At 40.1% G+C, this 19,979-nt stretch overlaps 1 protein-coding gene across 1 annotated transcript; it reads right to left on the reverse strand.

Moving 5' to 3' along the window:
- Positions 1 to 299: 299 nt before the first annotated feature.
- On the reverse strand, positions 300 to 19,957 carry DHFR (dihydrofolate reductase). Its single transcript, XM_048503100.1, has 6 exons — positions 19,780 to 19,957; positions 18,206 to 18,255; positions 14,682 to 14,787; positions 13,176 to 13,302; positions 968 to 1,083; positions 300 to 736 (listed from the first exon to the last, which is right to left on the reverse strand). Exons 1-6 carry the CDS (start codon positions 19,863 to 19,865, stop codon positions 646 to 648), a joined length of 576 nt encoding a protein of 191 aa, XP_048359057.1. The 5' UTR covers positions 19,866 to 19,957; the 3' UTR covers positions 300 to 645.
- Positions 19,958 to 19,979: the final 22 nt, after the last annotated feature.

Here is a 19,979-nt window from a genome sequence, read left to right on the forward strand (position 1 = left end):
TTTTCTGAAATACTTCCTAGAACAATTAAGTGGATTTTAAAAGAATCAATATTGGTTCATAGTTTCAGAAGTGCTTTGGGCAAGAAGCAAGTAGGCACTAGGAAACACATCAGTGGGCACAATAGTTCCCATGGGCAACATTCTGGGGACCAGTGAAAAATAACTTACAGATGTGGATTTCTCCATAACCTTTGATGGACAATTTGTTACAATAGTCAGATTCCTGGACATCTATTATTTAAATACTTAAGCCACTAGAAAGCACATCAGTGAAGGTACATAACAAGAAAAGAATTAAATTAAATATTCATAATTTTATTAATGAAAAAAGATCAAGACTTACAATAAAGCTACAATAATGGAATGTATTTTTCACTGAAAATATGGAAAGCTCCGATGATCAAAAGCCATACTGACGTAGCTGTTTCCAAGCACGCTTTGGGCACTAATTTATGTCCTGGACCAAGAGGACTTCAATTAGCCTGGAAGGAAGAAGGTGTGGAAAGGCTTTGTGCTTGAGGGACAACTTGTTTCACAACACTATGTTCGGAAGCAAGTCTGATTTGTTTCAGTAGGACTTATTTTTGTGTAATTGTGACCATACTGTAAAATGCATTGCAGAATCATATATTGAGACAAGAGACTTTATATGTTACCACATATGTTCTTTTCATACACTTCAAACTTATACTGGATGCCATTCTCTTCCTGAATACCATCTGGCACACCTGGGTATCTACAGAGGAGAGAATAAATTACACATAAAGTAATAAAAACATCAGTGCATGCATACTTAACTGTTAAGTCCATTAGTGCAAATAATTAGCTGTGATTGTCTTGTAGATGTTGTTGGTCCAAATATTTTTCTTCAGGAATTAAACCAGCACATAACATTTCAGCTTGTGAAACATTTTATGCCATTAAAGATAATCCAAATACAAGGTATTACTGTAGTAGTGATATTTACCCTTGTAGAAGGTTGAAGTGTTTTAAATCACTTTCTGGAAAAAACGTATCACATTCGAAGTACTGGAAGATCCTTGTCAAGAACAGTAGCTGATGTGTTGGCTTCTCCATTGCTGCCTTTAAAAAATAGCACAAAATGATAAATGAAGATTTGCCCCATCACTGGGGATGTATTGTTCATAGTTCATAAAAGATAAAGTGTAAAAACAGATAAAATGCATCCAGTCATCTCCAGCACTGGCCATCTGCTGAGAGCGCATAAGCAGTGCATGGAGGTAATCACTGTCCTTGTGGTTTACCCTCAACCTCCCTGGCACATCAGAGATGAAAGTGCATTTAAACCAATGTTAAGCCGAAAATGAATGTGACTCAAGAAGAGAAAACTGGCCAAGTAGGTTATAAGTTGGAGATGGGTATCCAAGAAGACAGCGTTTTTCCATCTGTGGCAGGCACGGCAATTGGCCCCGTATCTCTCCCGCTCTGGTCTGGCCACTTTGATTCATGCAACAGTCACCTCCAGGTTAGACTACTGTAACTCGCTCTACCCGGGCTTACCTTTAGCCATGATCTGGAAACTGAAACTCGTACAGAATGCGGCAGCCAGGCTTCTTATGGGAACATCGAGCAGGGAATGGATTACACTGGTCCTCTAAACTGGCTGCCAATCGAGTTCTGGGTCATGTTTAAAATACTGGTTCTGACCTTCAAAGCCATTCACGGCTTTGGACCTGCATACCACCTCTCCCCATATCGCCCTGTCAGGCCCCTCTGTTCTTCGGAGGAGGACCTGTTGGTGATCCCTGGTCCTAAAGCAATCAGGTTGGCCTCTACAAGTGGAACAGGCTCCCAGGGGAGATCAGGGCCCTGCGGGACTTACAGAGCTTACGCAGGGCCTGTAAGACAGACCTGTTCTGCCAGGCATTTGGCCAGCCTGGATAAAACTATTGCTATGGTTCCATCTGGCCTCCCGTGGGCACAAGGGGGGGAGGGACGATGCCATCTGACATGATATGGTTCCTGGTTTTTAATTAAATGATATTAGTTTGTACTGTGTTTTAAGTTATATTTTATAGTATGATTGTTCACCGCCCTGAGCCCTCCATGGGAGGGCGGTCTATAAGACTAAAAAATAACAACAACAACAACCCATCTATGCAATGGAGAATTAGCACTGCATAGTAGTTACAGTGTCAGACAACAATTTGGGACAACAGGGTTCAAATCACTGCAGTAACACGGAAGCTCACTGGGTAACCTTTTCAATCTCTCAGTCTAACCTATACCACAAGATAGATGTTGCAAGCTGAGGAGAGGAATGTGCAGTGATAAGCCTATTTAGGGAGAGAAGCAGAATATAAATTTTAATCCAGTGCAAACTTTCTGCTTGCACAAGAGCTCTTGCACAAGTAGAAAGGCAACAAAAAGACGTGGGTAGCTACATGAGCTAATGCAAATTTATTGCATCACCCCTTCTGCAAAATCTTGTGCAACCAATCCCAGGGGTTGCGGATGTAGATGTGGCAGCTTCTTCATTCTCAAAATAGCCCTCTGAGGTACAGTATGAAAAAGGAGAGTGTTACATAAGATCTTGCATGTGTAAATCATTGTCTATATGAGCAAACTAGGATAGAAGTGGAAGATGCACAAGATCTTGCAAAATCTCTTCCACAAGCAGAACTATATTAAGTAGAGGGTTTTTTGCCATTTGTGCGTTCCTGGCCCAACTCATTTTAAGAAGGCCTGTAGTCTGGATAATGCCAATAGTTTGGAATATTCATTTAGAAACGACATGCATTCTGAACACTACAGTGTCTTTGGTTTGGATATGGAGAATTTTTTTAAAAGCACTGTGAACCACAAAAACACCTGCTTACAGATTTAACCCCTCCCCCAGCACTTAACTTCTAATGATGACTCATCCAACATTGTGTTGCAAGCTGCTGCTTTCGTGAATATTTGTTCATGCAGGTGTAATCCAATAATTTAGCAGGCACTACTTACTGGGAACACAAATTTCTAAAGAGTCTGCTTCAGTCGTTAATACCTCCAGGTAGAGGTAGCTTCAGTAAGGTTGAATTTTATGTGTATATGGAAAAAAGGAAGCAGGTATAGCACCCTTGCTCTGTATGCAGATACATTAACAGCAGGTCTTTTCAAAAAGCAGCCATTAAAAAAAACAGCTCTAGAGGGGCTCATGAGATCTGTAATAAATCTGAAGTTATGGACCTATAGTCTAACTGCCCCTATTAAGGTGAAGAGTCTCAGTCATCTATGTGGCACCAGTTTTCTATATACCGAACAGAGGCAAGTTTCTTTCTCTTTCTATATACAACATCAATGGTTATATTTTTGGCCTGTTTACTAATTTTAATAAGATTCAGTTATCTTTTGGCTCTTCTACGTCTGCTTTTTTATTTTGATAAGTATGTCCAATTCAAGATACAGTTATAACATCAATTGGCTTTAAATGGTGTTTTCGCATAGAGATACAAAAATGGATCGGTCTGTTTCCTTCATCTTCCTAAAGAGAATACAGTCACTCTAGCAACATCTCTCTTGAAATTATCTTGTACACCTCATGCATGGTGGGAACATTTTATAATGGGATTATGACCTTTCCTACACACTTAACTTATTTTTGCTGCAGTCAAGTCACAAGCTGCTGATTTGACTTGGCTGCATCCCTTCTGCCTCCAACCTGCATCTTGTGCCTTGTGGAGTCAGAAGGATGCTAGTGCAGTTCTTCTGCTCTCCATAAAAATAAAGATGATTTTCAGTGGTAGGTATTTTTGGTCATTGGTAGCATCACATCACCTCTTCCCCTTTTTATTTTTTGTTCATGTGCTATTGTGTTATAACGGCACAATCCGGCTTTGCTTAGCTGAAGCGACATCATTTGCCAGTTGGTTCCCCGCCATCTGGTGGGTGGTCAGAGTGTGCTTTTTAAGTTTTAAATTTTGAGCTTGCTACCATCTGCATTTGCCCCCATTTTGATCACCAGAGATTTATTGCAGTAGTTTTCATCCTTTTTCGCAAAACAAACGAAAAACAGAAAAATGTAAAAGGTGTCCCAGTGCTTTGCATTCTTATGCAGTGGCCAAATGTGTATTTGGCATTTCCACCTTGATGGGGAACTCCTACCAGGACAGGATGCGATGGCATACTCTTGCAGGTAAATGCCAACTCCTACTGCAAAGCATGTGAGCAGTTTTTATTTGGACTCCCCATGGTGGGGAAATCATCCTGGAGGTGTGCTTTGCCATGGAGATTGAGCTGCTGAAGAGGACTGTTGGTCTGGGCAACAAGGTCATGAAGGTAAGCCACCTCCATTTTTTTCAAAAAAAAATTGAGCTGACACGAAGGACTGCCCCCTCCCTTCCCTGTTTCCCAAGCTGTGAAGGGCTTAGGGAGAAAAGAGGGGTAACAGCCCGATCCCCCATTTGTGGCTCACGTTCAGGCTGTTTGGGAGGATTGGGGCCCCTTCCCATGTTGGGTCTATATAGGATTGGACTGCTATACAACATTTGGGAAACAAGGGGGGGGGGAGGAACCGCACTCTCCTGCTGCCCTCTCCCCCCACATCTAGAGCCCATTTTATTTCATTTTGAAATGGACATTCTTCTGGTCCACAATATATGGTCAAAAGAGAAACATACAATAGCATTCAATAAACTACAACAATATTGTAGTAACAGCGTCCAAAAACATTCAATAAACTACAACAAGAACAAATATCCAGTGTCTCTGGAGGAAGAGGGAGCATTATAATTAACAAATCATTAGGAAAAAGTATGCATGTTGAATGCCTTTGACTACCATTCCAAATCAAAATCAAAATCCAAGGCACAGCCTTGAACACAGTCATGGTGACATAAATGCACAAAGTCCACAAACATTACCTAGGTGCTGTTTCAGCATTCTAACACTGTTAAGATATATTAAAAGTACCCTCCATTATTCCAGTGATATAAAGCTAGCAGCATTACATTTAAAAAAAAATTAATGGTTTAGTAAAAGGCAAGGGGAGAGGGGAGGGCTGGATTGCAGTGGGAAAGTGGCTGTGCTCATGCTTTTTTGAAAATGGGCCTGAATGAAGAAACTCTGCATTAGCAATACAGCAATTCTAGATCGGCTTGGGAAAATGTGTGGAAAAGCTGCAGAAAATTCAAACCAACTGCTAAAGATACCTGAACATTTGTGAAAAACAACACAAAACCCAAAAACAGTACTGGGTCAGACCCAATGGGAATAATACATGTGGAAAAGGTGCGTAACTAACATAGGAGGGGCTTGCTTCTCACAGGTGTGGTTGTTCAACTGAAGAAGCAGAATTGGATCTCAGGCAGACCTTCACCTAGGAAATAGCCAGGCCCAGCAACAGAACTACACCATCATTGGCTGAGTTTTCCATTGTCATTCTGTATGTTGCCTTCCTGACTCACAAGTAGGATGTTTTTAAATTAAACCCATAGATGTAAAGTTCAGAAAGGAACCTGCTCTGAATAAAGATTAGACATTTTGAATTGATAGAAATATAAAGGGGGGTGTTAATACACAAATGAGAATCATTCTTTTGGAACTATCAGAAGAGAAGAGAGTGCTACATAATGGCCCTCTTAATATAGTATAGAAACAGTCATTTGGTTTACTTTTTCAAATTGACTTTAATGGGCTCTATCCCAACAGCACTTTTAAATCAGTGATTCCGGCTGTGAAAGCCTTCGACAATACACTTTTAAATCACTTTTAAGTAAAGCTTAAAAGGAACAAGACTCCTCAGTTTTACCATTCTAACTGATTTGTGTAACAGGTACTTCAAAATGTCTTGCAAATCTAACTGTGAACGTTAAGTGCCAAAAATGAAATGGAACTTTCAGAGTGGCACTGTATTCAGCTACAAAAGATGAAATCAAGTTCCAGCATTTTCTTCAGAATCCTTAGTATACATACTGCAGGTTTCCAAAGGAATTCATTCTGCAGATTATGTAAAACAAACTTCAAGTAAAAGAAATTGCTAAGTAACTCTCTAAAGCATTCGTTTTTCTCTCCTGTGTTTCAGGCAGAAATCCTTCCTTGTTAAGTACTTGCAACTTAAAAAAAATGAGGAAGGAAAAAAATCCCACAAGGAATGTTACATTTTTGGTTCACTGATACAAAACAGCAGGCAAACTGAGGAGGCCAAACTATCAATTCACGGTTCCTATACATGCTAGTTTGGGAAAATTCTGTTCTCCTGAATTCAGTGACATTCAGTTGTTCAGAATCTAACTTGGCTAGTACATAGCTACATGCCTTCTCACTTTAACAGCCCAATCCAGAGCTCCCAATGCAGAACGCAGCATGGCTGTGGCACCGCTCTACCACCTCTATGAGAGCTTCTCGGCGGCATGGGGAGACAACGAACCAAAAAATAGCCTCCCAGCTGCTGAAAAAGCACTCTACTGGGCTCTATGGACTTAGGCCACCCATCCAAGCCCCGGGTGCTGGCATTACAGCAGGTAAAGGCCAGGTGGAAGTTGACTAATGTCGACTCCACCCCTTGCCATGCCTCTGGAACTCCTCCTCCTTGCTGGCAGAGGTGGCTAGGGCGCAAGAGCGCTGATGCGGTACTCTGCACCGTCTTGGCTGTTGTGGCTGCCTGTCAGTAAATTTGCCCCTTTGTTGGGGTAAGTGCCCAGGTGAGGGGGAATTGGCCAGTGTGGCCCCATCCCCCTCCATAGGTAGATTCAGTCCTTTCTTTTGGATTGAGCCATTAGCCTCTTTCACCACATTTTTCAAAAAAGGTTTAAATCCTCTCCTCTCTTAGCCAGAACTGCAGAAAAAGCTCTGGAAACACAGAAGACTGGGCTTTGAGACTTCTGACTGCATCTGTGAGTCACATTCTAATCTTTTTTTCTTCCTAATTATTTCCAAGAAAATGTCAAACTAACATGTTTGTTCATATGAATAAGAAATGACTGTTAATTTTGGACTGAATGAAGAACAACATCTTGTATGCATTTCGTAATTTAAAACTACATATTGTTTTGAGACCCAATTCCATGGCCTGGTATGTGGTGACTGGAAAGCGCACATTTGGAATACAGTGTCGATGCTGTATTGTTACCGTTTGCAATGTCAATGTAGTCCCAGAACCAACGCCATCAGCACTCTTTTACTGGAAGATGATTGAGAAAATACCGGTCATGACACTCCAGGAAGCATAACCATTCTGCATAAGAACTCTTAGTAGCACCTGGGTTGGAGAACCTCGTAATGTCGTATCCTTTGGTTCCATCAAAGTCATGAAGCACAGCATGAACTGGTCATACTAATCTAGTAATAGTTTTTGTAGGAGCTTTGATCTCCTTCACAGTGGTTGTTCAATAGTCTCTCGGTCACCTCTTATTATATAGAAACAAAATTTTATACTTTAAAACAAGAATTCCAGTTTACATCTAACAGTGCATTTCTGATTTGTTCAAAGCAGATCAAAATTTTTGTTATAAATCTTAGAGTCCATTAAAAAACATATAAAATCTATTAAAATTTTATTTCTTCTTAAAAGTTTTCTAGGGATGTGGAATGCTTTGGTATATTCCAGTCTTGTCAGATCTCATAGTCAGTCCTTGGATGGAAGACCATCAGGGAAGACTGCAGGGGAAAGGAACGGCAATTGACCTCTGCTTCTCACTTGCCTTCAAAGTTCCTTGTCGGGGCCACCTTAAGTTGGTTGGAACTTGATGCCCCTTACTCATATATGTAAACATTCTTCCAACCATGTGGGAGTCATTTTTTCATGTATAAATCCCACATGACTAGAAAGTACATCTAAACAATATAAGCAAGATAGTTTCCCTCACAAAACTGGGACACCCCCCCCCCCATCGGTAGGGTGACAACTCTGTGGGAAAGACGTGTGTATGTGATCATGTCATTTAGACATAGCTCCCATACAGCTATACAGTATCATCATGGCTTCTTTTTCTATCAGTTAAGATGTCATTTCTTTGATTTTAACACAGCAAGAAACAACACTAAGTTCATCTCCTCAGACTAGACCATCACATTATGATTGACACGTGGCCCATACTGCAAGTAGGAACTCTGTGCCGTCTCTTCCGTCTCCTCCTTGTTAACACTGAACAATGGAAAAGTAGAATGTAGTATCATTTCCTGACTTTCCCAACCCCAGCAAACAATGGCAAATCAAGTGGACATGGAGAAATTCACAGTGCATGAATTGTAGCTCATTAAATTTTAATAAGAAAAGGAAGCTACTGACATAAAACCATTTCAGATTAAATGCAAAATTCCAAAATGGCTGGGTAGCAACCCCTCCTTTCCTTCCAGTGGTCTCAAAATGTTCAGTTAGGAACCCACTAAAAACAAAGATTCATGCCCTAGTCATTTCCCCCAAGAAAGCTAACTTAATGGAGAGTAACTGACTGAAATATATTGTGATTCCAGTGCTACCAGGAAGGGCACTAAATATTAGATTTTCATGACACTTTGCTTGCCGGGGCAAATTCTTCTGTCAGCTTTGATGTATACTATCCTATGAAGTGTATACTATCCTTTGATGTATACTATCCTATGAAATTCTTCTGTTAGCTTTGATGTATACTATCCTATGAAATGAAACTCATAGTTAGATATCTAGAAATATCTTTTGGTCATATTAAACTTCCAATGTGTGTAGGAAGCTCCATACAGGAATCTGAGGTCATGCCTAGCAGCCAGTTCCTGTAGATAATATGGTGGTGTTTTTACTCTATTGGCCTGAATGTCTCTCTTTTTTAACATTTTTTTTCATTTAATATCCCACTGTCCCTGGCCAGAGCCAGGCTCAGGCTGGCTAACATACATGGTTAAAATACATAATTGGAACACACATACAATAAAATCAATCTCAGCTACTATGGCTAGAACTCTAATGGTGATTTAAATAATTTATATTTGCCCATACAAACCACATTCTATCCAATTCTATACCTTATCAGGCAGATAGGAGATGTACAGTGCCAGGGCCAACAGATTTTACAAGACTGGCTTCAATTAAATGCCCAATAGAATAGAGATCTATCTGGGGGGAGAGGCGTGGAGCATACAGATTGTCATCCTCCTCCTCCCTTTCAGTACCATAATCTGGAAAAGAGGATCGACTTGCTCGTTTTGGAGGAGCAGAAACTCTGCCTTTAGAATGCCCCGCCAATCATGCAGTTGTTCCAAATTTCTGGGCTTTTGGGAGAGTGGTTGTTATTGGGCTCCCCGCCTCCCATGGTTTCCCCTACACTCCACTGTAATTGTTGGCCCAGGAACATCTGAGGCAGGGTCTAGAGAAGCGTTCTACATGGATGCAGGCAAGGGAGAGGTGGGAAAACACAGTAGTTGAGGCATGGAAGATGATGGCAGTGCCATACTGAGGCTTCCTGCCAAAAGTACACTCTGTGGGTTTCAAGTCCAGGCCATGCAGCAGGTCCCTGAGCAGATGTCCCTGTTGTTTGGGTCCTAATCCTCTCCAGCTACATTAGATAAAATCCTGGGCATAGTATGGGCTGACTTACCACCATTCTGGCTGCTCTGATCCCACTCAGGTGACGAGTCAGTGGCCCACCTCAGAACTGGCAGGCCTGGGAAGTCTCATGATGCTCCATCCCATTCCAGCAACAAGGCTGCAGTGGGTTGGGGCGGCTCAGATGGAGTGGAGCCCCCAGCTTCCATCACTTCAGGCAAGATAAACAGAGCAGCCTCTGGCCCCCTAGGTCTTCCAGGGTGAGGTGACTTATCTTTCCTCCTCTTCAATTTAGCCTTTGCGGTCACAGGGGAGGATAATTTAGCTCCACCCATGTTGATAATCTCATAGTGGAGCTTCTCACAAAGCAGCCTGTTCAGTTACAGGGCTATGAGAATTGGGTAGAAAGGGAAGGACAGTCCCCCAGAGTTCCTGGGAGGAACAGAAGTTTTTTCAGCCCTGCTTGGATAGCAGCGGGTATGACTTAACCATCAGTGAATGAAAGAGCCCCACTGAAGGAGAACCAAAGATGTTGGTACCTGAGTCTGAGCATGTAAATGCTAAAGCACACACTGACTGGCATTTATTTTTAATATTTCAGATCTGAGTTTTATTATTAAAAATATATTTGGCACCTATCTTACCTGTCCCCAGCTCAGTGATGCTGTTCTCCTCCTGAGCCTCAAGAGTAGCAACTACAGTATCATGAAGGTGGGGTGTTGCCCCTTGTAGGGGCATTAAAAAGCAGTTGATCATATACTAGAAACTAGCCATGATAACAAAATGTGAGTAAATACTTTGGAATTAATGTAAGGAAAACAGGAAAAATAAACAGTAAAATTTACTGGTTTTAACACTTATATAATCATAGGCATTAAAGGCAGAATAAAGTATTTTCAGACCGCACAGCAAAGAGCTTTTATTTTCCATTGTTCAGTGACTGATAAGCTAAACATCACACCTCCTCTTGTTCTCTTGCCAAATGAGTAATTCTTTGTACAATCAAAATGTGTTCAGGTGATGCAGCCTTGACTACCATATTGTTTGTCACTGTTCAGAAAAATCACTGCTCAGGAGATTTAACAGCCAGTGCATTTAAACCAGTGTTTTCAACTAGTCTTTTACCTTCAAAAATCTATACGGATGTTTTGTATAAATGACAGATAATTTTTGCACGAATTGGTGTCTTTCAGTACAAATTAATAAAAGGCTAAAAATACACTTATATTTGGCAAAGTACATTATGCATTTGCCAGAGCTCCCACATTGGCTGTACTCAGACATCATGACAAACACAAACTGTGGTTGTGCTTGTGGCGTAGTGGTTAAGAGCAGGTGTCCTCTAATCTGGAGGAACTGGGCTTGATTCCCCACTCTGCCGCCTGTGCTGTGGAGGCTTATCTGTACACTCCAACACATGCCAGTTGGGTGACCTTGGGCTAGTCACAGTTCTTCTGAGATCTCTCAGCCCCACCTACCTCACAGGGTGTTTGTTGTGAGGGGAGAAGGGAAAGGAGTTTGTAAGCCCCTTTGAGTCTCCTATAGGAGAGAAAGGGGGGATATAAATCCAACTCTTCTTCTTCTTGCTACAATGCTCGCAACTGACCTTCAGACCTCCCCAATCACTTGTGATCCGTGCACAAGTCTAGGCTTCTGGCATAAAATTCCTGTTCACCATGAATGTTCGCTTCCCCCTTATTGCCTTGCACATGCAGTATGACTGAAGACTTCTGGTTTCACATACTATGTATCAAATTCCAGTTCGCCATGACGCATGCACGCAGCATCTGCACAAGCTGGAATTTAACTCCTACAAGTATTCCTAGTCTCTCAAGAAAACACAGGTGCCTACATCATGCTCAACTGGAATTTGATTCAGGCTTCTAAAATGTAAATGTAAAAGATTTTAATCTAAGCCTAAGCAGCTAGTTTTTTAAAGTGGTAAATGTATAAAACATATAGTATGTGTGGCATAAGATGACGATGGGAAACCAAATAATCGCGTCACACACTGAATAAGCGAAGGCACTAGTTATATACACGTATATTGTTTCCCTCTTATCATGTATTCCAACAAATAAATTTCATTCAAAATAATCATATTTCCAAGTAAATTCATCCGATAATGTAATCCAATATCAAATTCAATAGTCCATGAAAAGTGGACACACAATTGCACACAATTGTGCTTGTTTATAAGATGAGGATGGAACAAAAAGCTTTTATTGGGAAAGTTCTGAGCCATACTTTCCCTATTGAAACCGACCCTTATTAAAGCTGTAACATAGCAACACCAAGAATAAAGTTTTAAAAAGCAAATCCCTGCTCCTAATGGATTACATAAAATAAAAATGATTCATTTCAATTACCAGCAGGTATTCAGTATCCATAGATAATTTGCTACCTACACACATTCATAGTACGATGGAAATTTTTCAGGATGCCTAATCTCAGTGTAACACATCTGTGATATCTGTGTTAAAATATTATATGAAGTTTTTATCGGTTTGTGTTTATCTCAAATCATAATGTCATTTTAAATTCAAAGTCCTCTACAGAATGTTTATTTTACTGTAATTACCTGCAGGTTCTTCAGAAATACCTTTATCATTAGATATATTAAGCTATAGGCAGTATTCATATTTTTAAAAATATCTTCATTACAATGAGCACCAGAATAACAGACTCTAAAACCTCCTCACAACACAACAGCATATGGTATAAACCTTGTGTGTTATGACAGCAGTGGCATGAAAAAGGCCACCATTTAAGTCCTGCAACATTAAATTGCACTGTTCTCTTTAAAGCAACATAAAGCAAGGCGCAACGCTTAATTACATAAGAGAAGAACAGTACAATCAATTAGTATACCTTTTGAAAAAAGCTTAAAAAGCATAATCGTGAAAACACAGCATTTTTTGTTGTTTGAATAGCTGTTTTTCTATGTGAAGCACTCACTCACCTCGATATCATTTGAAAACACACTGAGCTAAAAATATTAAAATATTAAAAAGCTTTTTCTTTTGTTATTATTCAACTAGTATCAGAAAGGGCAAACTAACAAACATCTGAAGATAAAAGGACTTACACTCCACTGTGTTACCATCCATCAAGCACTGTGTACACTTTAAAGCTCTACTCAAGGACTGTGAAAACAATTAAGCAGAAATATATTGACTAAGTCCAGTTCTCCACTCTCAAATATATGTTATTGGAAGGCACAAAAAGTTCTGCAGCATTAATGCAGCATGAAGTCAACTTGACTTTGTATTGTCAAATGCTTTCATGGCCGGAATCACTGGAGTCTTGTGAAGTTTCTGGGCTGTACCGCCGTGTTCCAGTAGCATTTTCTCCTGAATCTGATCCTCTGAAGATGCCAGCCACAGATGAAGGCAAAACGTCAGGAGAAAATGCTACTGGAACATGGCCATACAGCCCAGAAACCCCACAACACTCCAGCTAGACTGTGTTCGATGGATGTAACTGTGATGAATCTAGAGTGAGAATGAAATGAAAACACTGAAAGAGAAAGGCTTTACATGGCGCACTAAGCAGTATCACAACTTTTTGCTGAAGTTTGTGTAAATGCCAGCAACAAAACCATGAAAAGTGCCATATTTTGTATTCCAAAGATTTTGAAATCCTTTTACAGAGAGCTTGTTGTCAGCATTCTATCACTGTATTTTAAAGAATGAATACTGTGTTTGAACCATACCTTATATACCGAACTGCCTCCAATTATCCAAACCTTGTCTACCAGTTTTGCCAACTCTGGTAATTCTAGAAGATCTAGTGCCTCATCTAGAGTTCTAGACAAAAAATGAGCTCCTTCAGGTGTTTCCCTAGAAAACACAAATACGACTGGTGGAATATTTGAACATGACACTCTGAATCCTGATGGAACAGATGCAGTTAATCTTTTTTGATGATGTCGCAGCAATTTCTGAAGTTTGGCAAATGGGCTTCAACACATAAGAACATATAAGCCTGCCCCACGCCACACACAGTGCCAACACATGAATCACATTTGTCTAGTATATGCACACCATTTAGTCTGTCTAGCTTCTTATAAATCAGTTTTTAAAAACACAAGAAATTGCAAACAAATGTGTGCATTTAGATATATCACTGTTATCGCCACTATGGCCCCTTCCGCACATTTATTTATTTATTTATTTATTTTATTATATTTGTATACCGCCCTCCCCGAAGGCTCAGGGCGGTTTCCAACAACATAAAAATTTAAAACATCATAAATATAAGTTAATTAAAATACATAAAATACATGCGGAATAATGCACTTTCAATCCACTTTCACAATTGTTTGCAAGTGGATTTTGCCATTCTGCACAGCTGCAAAGTGCACTGAAAGCGTATTGAAAGTACATTATTCTGCATGTGCAGAAGGGGCCTATGTTTCTTTTGTAAGGATTCTACCTTGAGTGGAGACATTAAAAAGGTGGTCTGGGCCAAAACACCAATGATTGTAGTGCAGCAGCAAGGAGTTTAACCAGATATAGGAGCTATCCAGACTCATTGGATACATGATCAAAAATCAAGTAAGATTCTGGGTACGTGAGACCACAGAGTCAGTATGAGGCATTCTTTCCCAAGAGGCATGCTGTTTCTTTGAACTTGTTAGTATAAACCACACATTTAAAAAAAACTTGAAGAATACCATAATTGTTCTTGGATACGACACAATATTGTTATATGTGTCCCTCTCCCCCACTGCTGCCCTTTATACAACAAATAGTGCTTTTCATTTGAGCAATATGTTGTTTGATAGACATTTCCTTTCTTACTACCCTAAAAAAAAATCAGAATATCTTACATTTAAGTAGTTAGGAGGAAAGAGCCCTATTGTTATTATATGGCATCATGCAAAATCCAGCAACTTGTGTTAGAAAGAAAAAATGTTACCCTGAAAGTCAAAGGCCTTTTAATTGACATGTTATATCTGACATTAAATTATTCCAATAAAGTCAAAGTAACTGAAGTTGATAAGCTATGTAAAAGATGTGGGATCAAGTAACATGATTAGTACTAATGGGCAATGCTTTCCACTGGCACTGGCTTCTAAACACAATGGCCTGTTCTTAGACAGAAGGTAGCATGGCAAAAAACAAGCAAACGAAAACTCTGCATTCTAAGCTGATTTTGTTCTGTAATAAAACATTTTGTACATCCCTTTCCAAGATTACCAGAACTTGGTACTTACCTCAGTTGTTTGCTGAGCACTATATTAATTCTGCCTTTTAAAGGCCGATTTTTTTCAGGAATGGAGAACCAAGTCTTCTTACCCATTATAACTACATTTTGTTTTCCTGTACAACACAGAAAATATATTTGATGTAATTATGTAGTGACATCTAGTGGTCGTATTTCCTTTTTCAGCTCTTGTTTAGGAATTGACACAATCCTCAGTCTGAAGTGATACCATTCATGGAGCAGCATGATTATAAGCAGTCATATACAACATGTTACCTCAGACATCATGAAGGAAGTAGTTTTGCACAGTGCCTATGTCAGTGATCAGACACTCTTATGATCCTTAGGGGCAGTTATGAGAACCATGACACCCTTACATGTGTATTTTTGAGAGAAGATTTTGTTCAAAATGGCTCCAGCGGGGACAAAATGGAATCCAAGCACCTAGGACTGACTCTAACACTAAGCTCATAATTCCTCCCCACATCCTTAATAGAATGCACGCTGTAGAACAATGGATTTACTGCCAGAAGTTGCTAATCTCAGCAAGACTAATGACATCTTTTCCCCTGGAAATTACCACTTGAATGGAACTATTACTAATGTACCCAAACAGCCCCCATCCCTCTATGGAGAAGACTATCAATATTTTGCCTCACTTGGAAACCATCTCCTAGGAAATAGTTTTATATCCCGCTACTTAATGTTTCTTTTTGTTAAGAATGGAGACCACCATTCTGAGATCTCTGGGAAAACACAGCACCCACTGAAAACCCACCAAGCGCATTGTCCTCATGAGGTACATTCACCATCATTGCCTCAGGACACATTTTGTCCTACAATGTTAGATAGCAAACCTTCAAAAATGTGTCTTGGTTTTATGTACACATCCAATGTGGTTCTCTTTCTCGAGTAACTATGCGCTGAACGTGTATTGCTCTCTACTCCTTTATCATCTGATAGATAACGTATCACCCAAATCAATTCCCTCGCTGCACTCCTGGTCTACTCAGTTTTTTTTTTAGGTTCTGTGTCATTGAAATACTTTGGTTGTTCGTAATTTTTGTTCGTAACCCTAACCCTTGCAGAATTGTTGAAAGAAGTTTAGATAATGTATGTGAAGTATTGTCACTCTAACAGTCCAATCCAGGGGTGCGGAGAATCCCCCTCTGGATGCAGCGTCAGTTTTCACCAGTGGAAATGCCCTTCTGGGGGCACTTACCTGACAGTGAAACAAACCCACTTGTGACCAGTCGCTGAGGGGTCCTGGGAAACTGGGTAGTGGCCCCCAGCTCTCCACTGGTGCTTCTCCGCCACCTGGAGTTGCGTTGGCATGGTGGAGACATTCCCAGAGGTGGAATCAATCTTAGTTGGCTTCCACTGCCAGTTTAGCTCCCTTGCGCCAGCCGAGCAGAGCTCAGACATATGCTGTGATTTTTGCGGCATATTGCTACTGTCCCCTATGGGGGATGCTGAAGGTGAGTTTCTCTTTTTTAAGAAAGCCCTTAGGAGCGGGCAGAGCAACACCATCCACATAACAGCTCTGGATTGGGCTGTAAATCTTATAACTATTAAGGTACTGTTTAGCGCTTGGGCTATATAGAGATTAGAATTTTGTTTAAAACTTTACTATTTTCAATATATTCCGGAATCAGCCTCCTTGTAAACCAAGACTGCAACCTACCAATTTTATGTCAGATAATAAATCTCTACTACTATTTACCTTTGATGATAAACCATACTTTATTTTACTCCAGTATCTTGGTATTTTATTAGGCTCATGTTAGACAGACCAAGTTCACATGATAACATGAACCTAAACATAGAAATGTTTATTACAGATTACTAAAAACAACTTTGTACAAATATATAATTTCCTTGAAGTTATTGCAACTATGGGAGGTGCACTAGTTCCCTGTACTAGTTCCCTCCCTTAATTACCATTAACCAATATTTTTCAATTTTGCTGTCACGCCAAACCAACCCATACAGACATGCTTTAATTGCTCCCAAGGTTTTTTAGTGGAAAAGTCTGTTCTGGATACTAAAGAGATAATCACCTCTTTTTAAGTAGTGATTTTTTTCGGTTTGGACTGCTTTCTTTCAATATCTCTGAAGACCTCGGAACTAGGACGCCAATTTATGGATGACTTCACTGCTTCTTCAGCTAACTCTCTTCAGTTTCTTTGGCCTCCAGGCACTGTCTTCCTCTCAGTTCCCACAGCCAAGCCACCATGTAACTATCTTAACTTCATGTGGCCTTTTAGTCTGTATGGTCAGACTTCTTCAGTCAATTAATAATTGCTATGTGTCATGCCCTTGACTTAGGTTCTTAATAATACAGCCAAGAGAGTGCATAGATTGTTCACTAATAGACCAAGATTTGTGACTAATTTGGATCCATCTTCATATTTCATTTTGCACATGGCCCCAGAATATTAAAAAATCAACCCTATCCACACAGGTTTTTAAAAATAAATCTTTAAGTGGATCCTCTGTAAATGAACGGAAGAACTAATTATTCAGCTTTTACAGACCACTTATGTTTTCATTTATATGTTACTTAAAGATTTACTTTATTAAAGTTGATAATGGTATTCAGTGATACAAGCTGAATTTCATACTACAAAAGGAGTATCTGCATCAATTTTCATTAATGGAGAATATTTTAGCCATAAAGAATGTGAAGCACTCCTTATATGCAATTTCTATTTCTACTGGAATTTATGTGATTTCCAGAGCTTTAAAACTAACTTTCAATGGTGTTTACATCCAAGAAAGTTTGCTCACTATTGCAGCCAGAGTAGCATCTCCCACAGGCACAAAGAAATGTCAGTGACCAAAGACATCACAGATTCTTCACAGAAATTTCTTCACAGCATAACTAATGTTTTAGACTGGAGGCAGAAACTAGTGGCTGCTGTACCAAATTTACCCTCAGAGAATATCAGGAGCTATAGAAAATTTTTTGGATGAGGAGCATTTGTCAAAACAGGGACTTGGCTGCTAACCAATATGATAGCCAACATTTGTGAGTTTGGCTTGAAAACAAATCCTCCTTTTCTAAAACAGTCCCTGAGTAAAACAAGTTGCATATTAGGATTCAAGTTACTATACCACAGTAGTTAGTAAAAGAGCAAGTGTGTTGGGGGGGGGGGGGGCGGGGGACAGGTATGCATCATCAGGGAACTCAATAACAACTGTTACTCTTACACAGTGCCTATATGATACTGTTCCAGCTTGAAATATTCAACATCATTCATTTGTAGCTTTCTGTCACGATTCTTAACACTGCTACCTTTACTAGTTCAAAATCACAATTTGGCTCTGTAAAATTCTGAAATATTTTTAGAGATCATGCGACTTGAAAAAGAATTTGGGAGACTATCTCATCTTAATTTTACTAATCAAAGAGGAAAGAACTGTGATCTTGCCTAATGTTACACTTCACTCATACTATGATATTATTAGGAGATTAGCACCCTTGGGGGGAAAAGAAACAGAACAGGCAAGGTAAAGATAATTCAGCGTTACCTTTCTCGGTAGTAGTTCTGGTCATTTTCTGAAAAAATGCAAACTCTTCTCTGATTAAAAAGAAAGAAGTTTAGATGTCATTCTCACTGGCACTGACATTCTCCATCCCCTGCTCACCTCCCCCCACATGCTTTCAGCAGTGGCTGCTTTGGCAGACTGTACTACTGCAGCTCACATAAGTGTGCTTGACTTATTCCATGAGCCAACACTTAAGAGTTTCCCCCCACTTGCTGCTGAATATTTCCCCTATTGCCCTTTCCATAAGTGATGCAAAATCCACAGTGTGTCCAAACTGCCATACAGAAGACAGAAAATGAACCTCAAACAGAAAAAGAACCCCAGGCTTCCATCGAAATGACCCAAAATAAACAAATAAAATCTTATTATCCCACCTAGTTGGCCAAATTTTAAAACACTGAAATGCTAAAGGTGTTCTTAAAAGTTCTCCAAAACAGTTTATAAAACACAGTTGACTCATGTGGCAGTTTTTAAATTAAATCTCTTCCTCTGACTATGGAAACAGTTGGTATTTACACCATGGCACTTTACAGAATTCTAGAATCAGGTTCCTCCTGCCTTGATGGAATTACAATTCAAAAACTGCCATAAGAGAAACAACAAAAAGAGAGATAAACAGGGTAAGAATATATGTTCATTCTAGCTACATATATTTAGGCTTAGTGATGATTAGGAAAGGCATGCACTGAAGTATCTATGGAAAAGGTGCATTTTCGTCTGCACCACAACCAACAGGATGAAGTTGCTTTCCACTCTTGTTAAACCCCAACTGCAAACCTTTCTTGAAGAGAGTCATAGCAACATTCTTCACAAGATTGCTGGCTGTTTTTCTTTTGAGCCCTTTAAATTTCATATCGCGTTCCTCATGTCACGATTGCATAGGCTTGTTATCCTTAATTTTTTGTTTTTCTGGAAAAAGCTAGCTGTCAGTCCCCCAGAAATACCAGCGAGGAGTGTGGAAGGGGTCCAGCTGCACCTAAAGAGTCAGGAAAGCTTATACCCTGCAAAAATGTGCTGATCTTTAAGGTACTGCTGGTCTCGAATGTTGTTCCTCTAGAAACATACTACCCCTACTGAGTTTACTCTACGGGCATTGACCACCCCCCAAACTTCCAGGAATTTCACAAACTAGATTTTGCAACCTTCGTTAATGATTCACTGAGCAAAAAATTCACGATTTTCTTTCGTCTAAATAACATTTACAGGTGAAGATGAGAATCTCTCCTCCAAGTTGGCCTCTCAGTATGGCCCCTTTCGCACAATCCACTTTCAATGCACTTTGCAGCTGGTTTTTACTGTGCAGAATAGCAAATCCACTTTTAAACAATTGTGAAAGTGGATTGAAAGTGCATTATTCTGCATGTGTGGAAGGGGCCCAAGAGAACTCTATCCCTTTACGATCTTCTAGCACAGAAGCAACTACAGCTCCCAGACTACACTACTCCCGAGCCAAACGATCAGTCCACAGGCGGTTTAACAACACACAACAGCAGTTATAATCTCCCTCCTACGTAACAAAGCGCGGAACTAGAAAAAAAATCCAAATAAATCCTTACTTGAGCGGCGGCCAAGGAAGAAGCCCATTCTTCCCGATGCCCATATTCTGGGATACAGCAGCAATGGAACTGAACGAACGAACCATGACTCCTTACGAAAGCCTGAGTAGGAATGAAGCCTAGGACGTTGTCGCACTTTGCACTTAACTAGCCCGCGCGTCGGGATGCACATGCGCATACCAGCCCACCCACTTTAACCA

Source organism: Sphaerodactylus townsendi, linkage group LG07, assembly GCF_021028975.2.
Source record: "Sphaerodactylus townsendi isolate TG3544 linkage group LG07, MPM_Stown_v2.3, whole genome shotgun sequence".
NCBI lineage: Eukaryota > Metazoa > Chordata > Lepidosauria > Squamata > Sphaerodactylidae > Sphaerodactylus > Sphaerodactylus townsendi.

What these genes read in the sequence shown, in the direction of transcription:
- DHFR (XM_048503100.1), bottom strand. Translation starts at nt 19,865, where the DNA reads ATGGTTCGTTCGTTCAGTTCCATTGCTGCTGTATCCCAGAATATGGGC. An exon ending in CAGAACTACTACCGAGAAAG is followed by an intron (nt 14,788 to 18,205) that starts GTAACGCTGAAT and finishes TGTGTTGTACAG; the next exon opens with GAAAACAAAATGTAGTTATA. An exon ending in CACTTCAACCTTCTACAAGG is followed by an intron (nt 737 to 967) that starts GTAAATATCACT and finishes TCTCCTCTGTAG; the next exon opens with ATACCCAGGTGTGCCAGATG.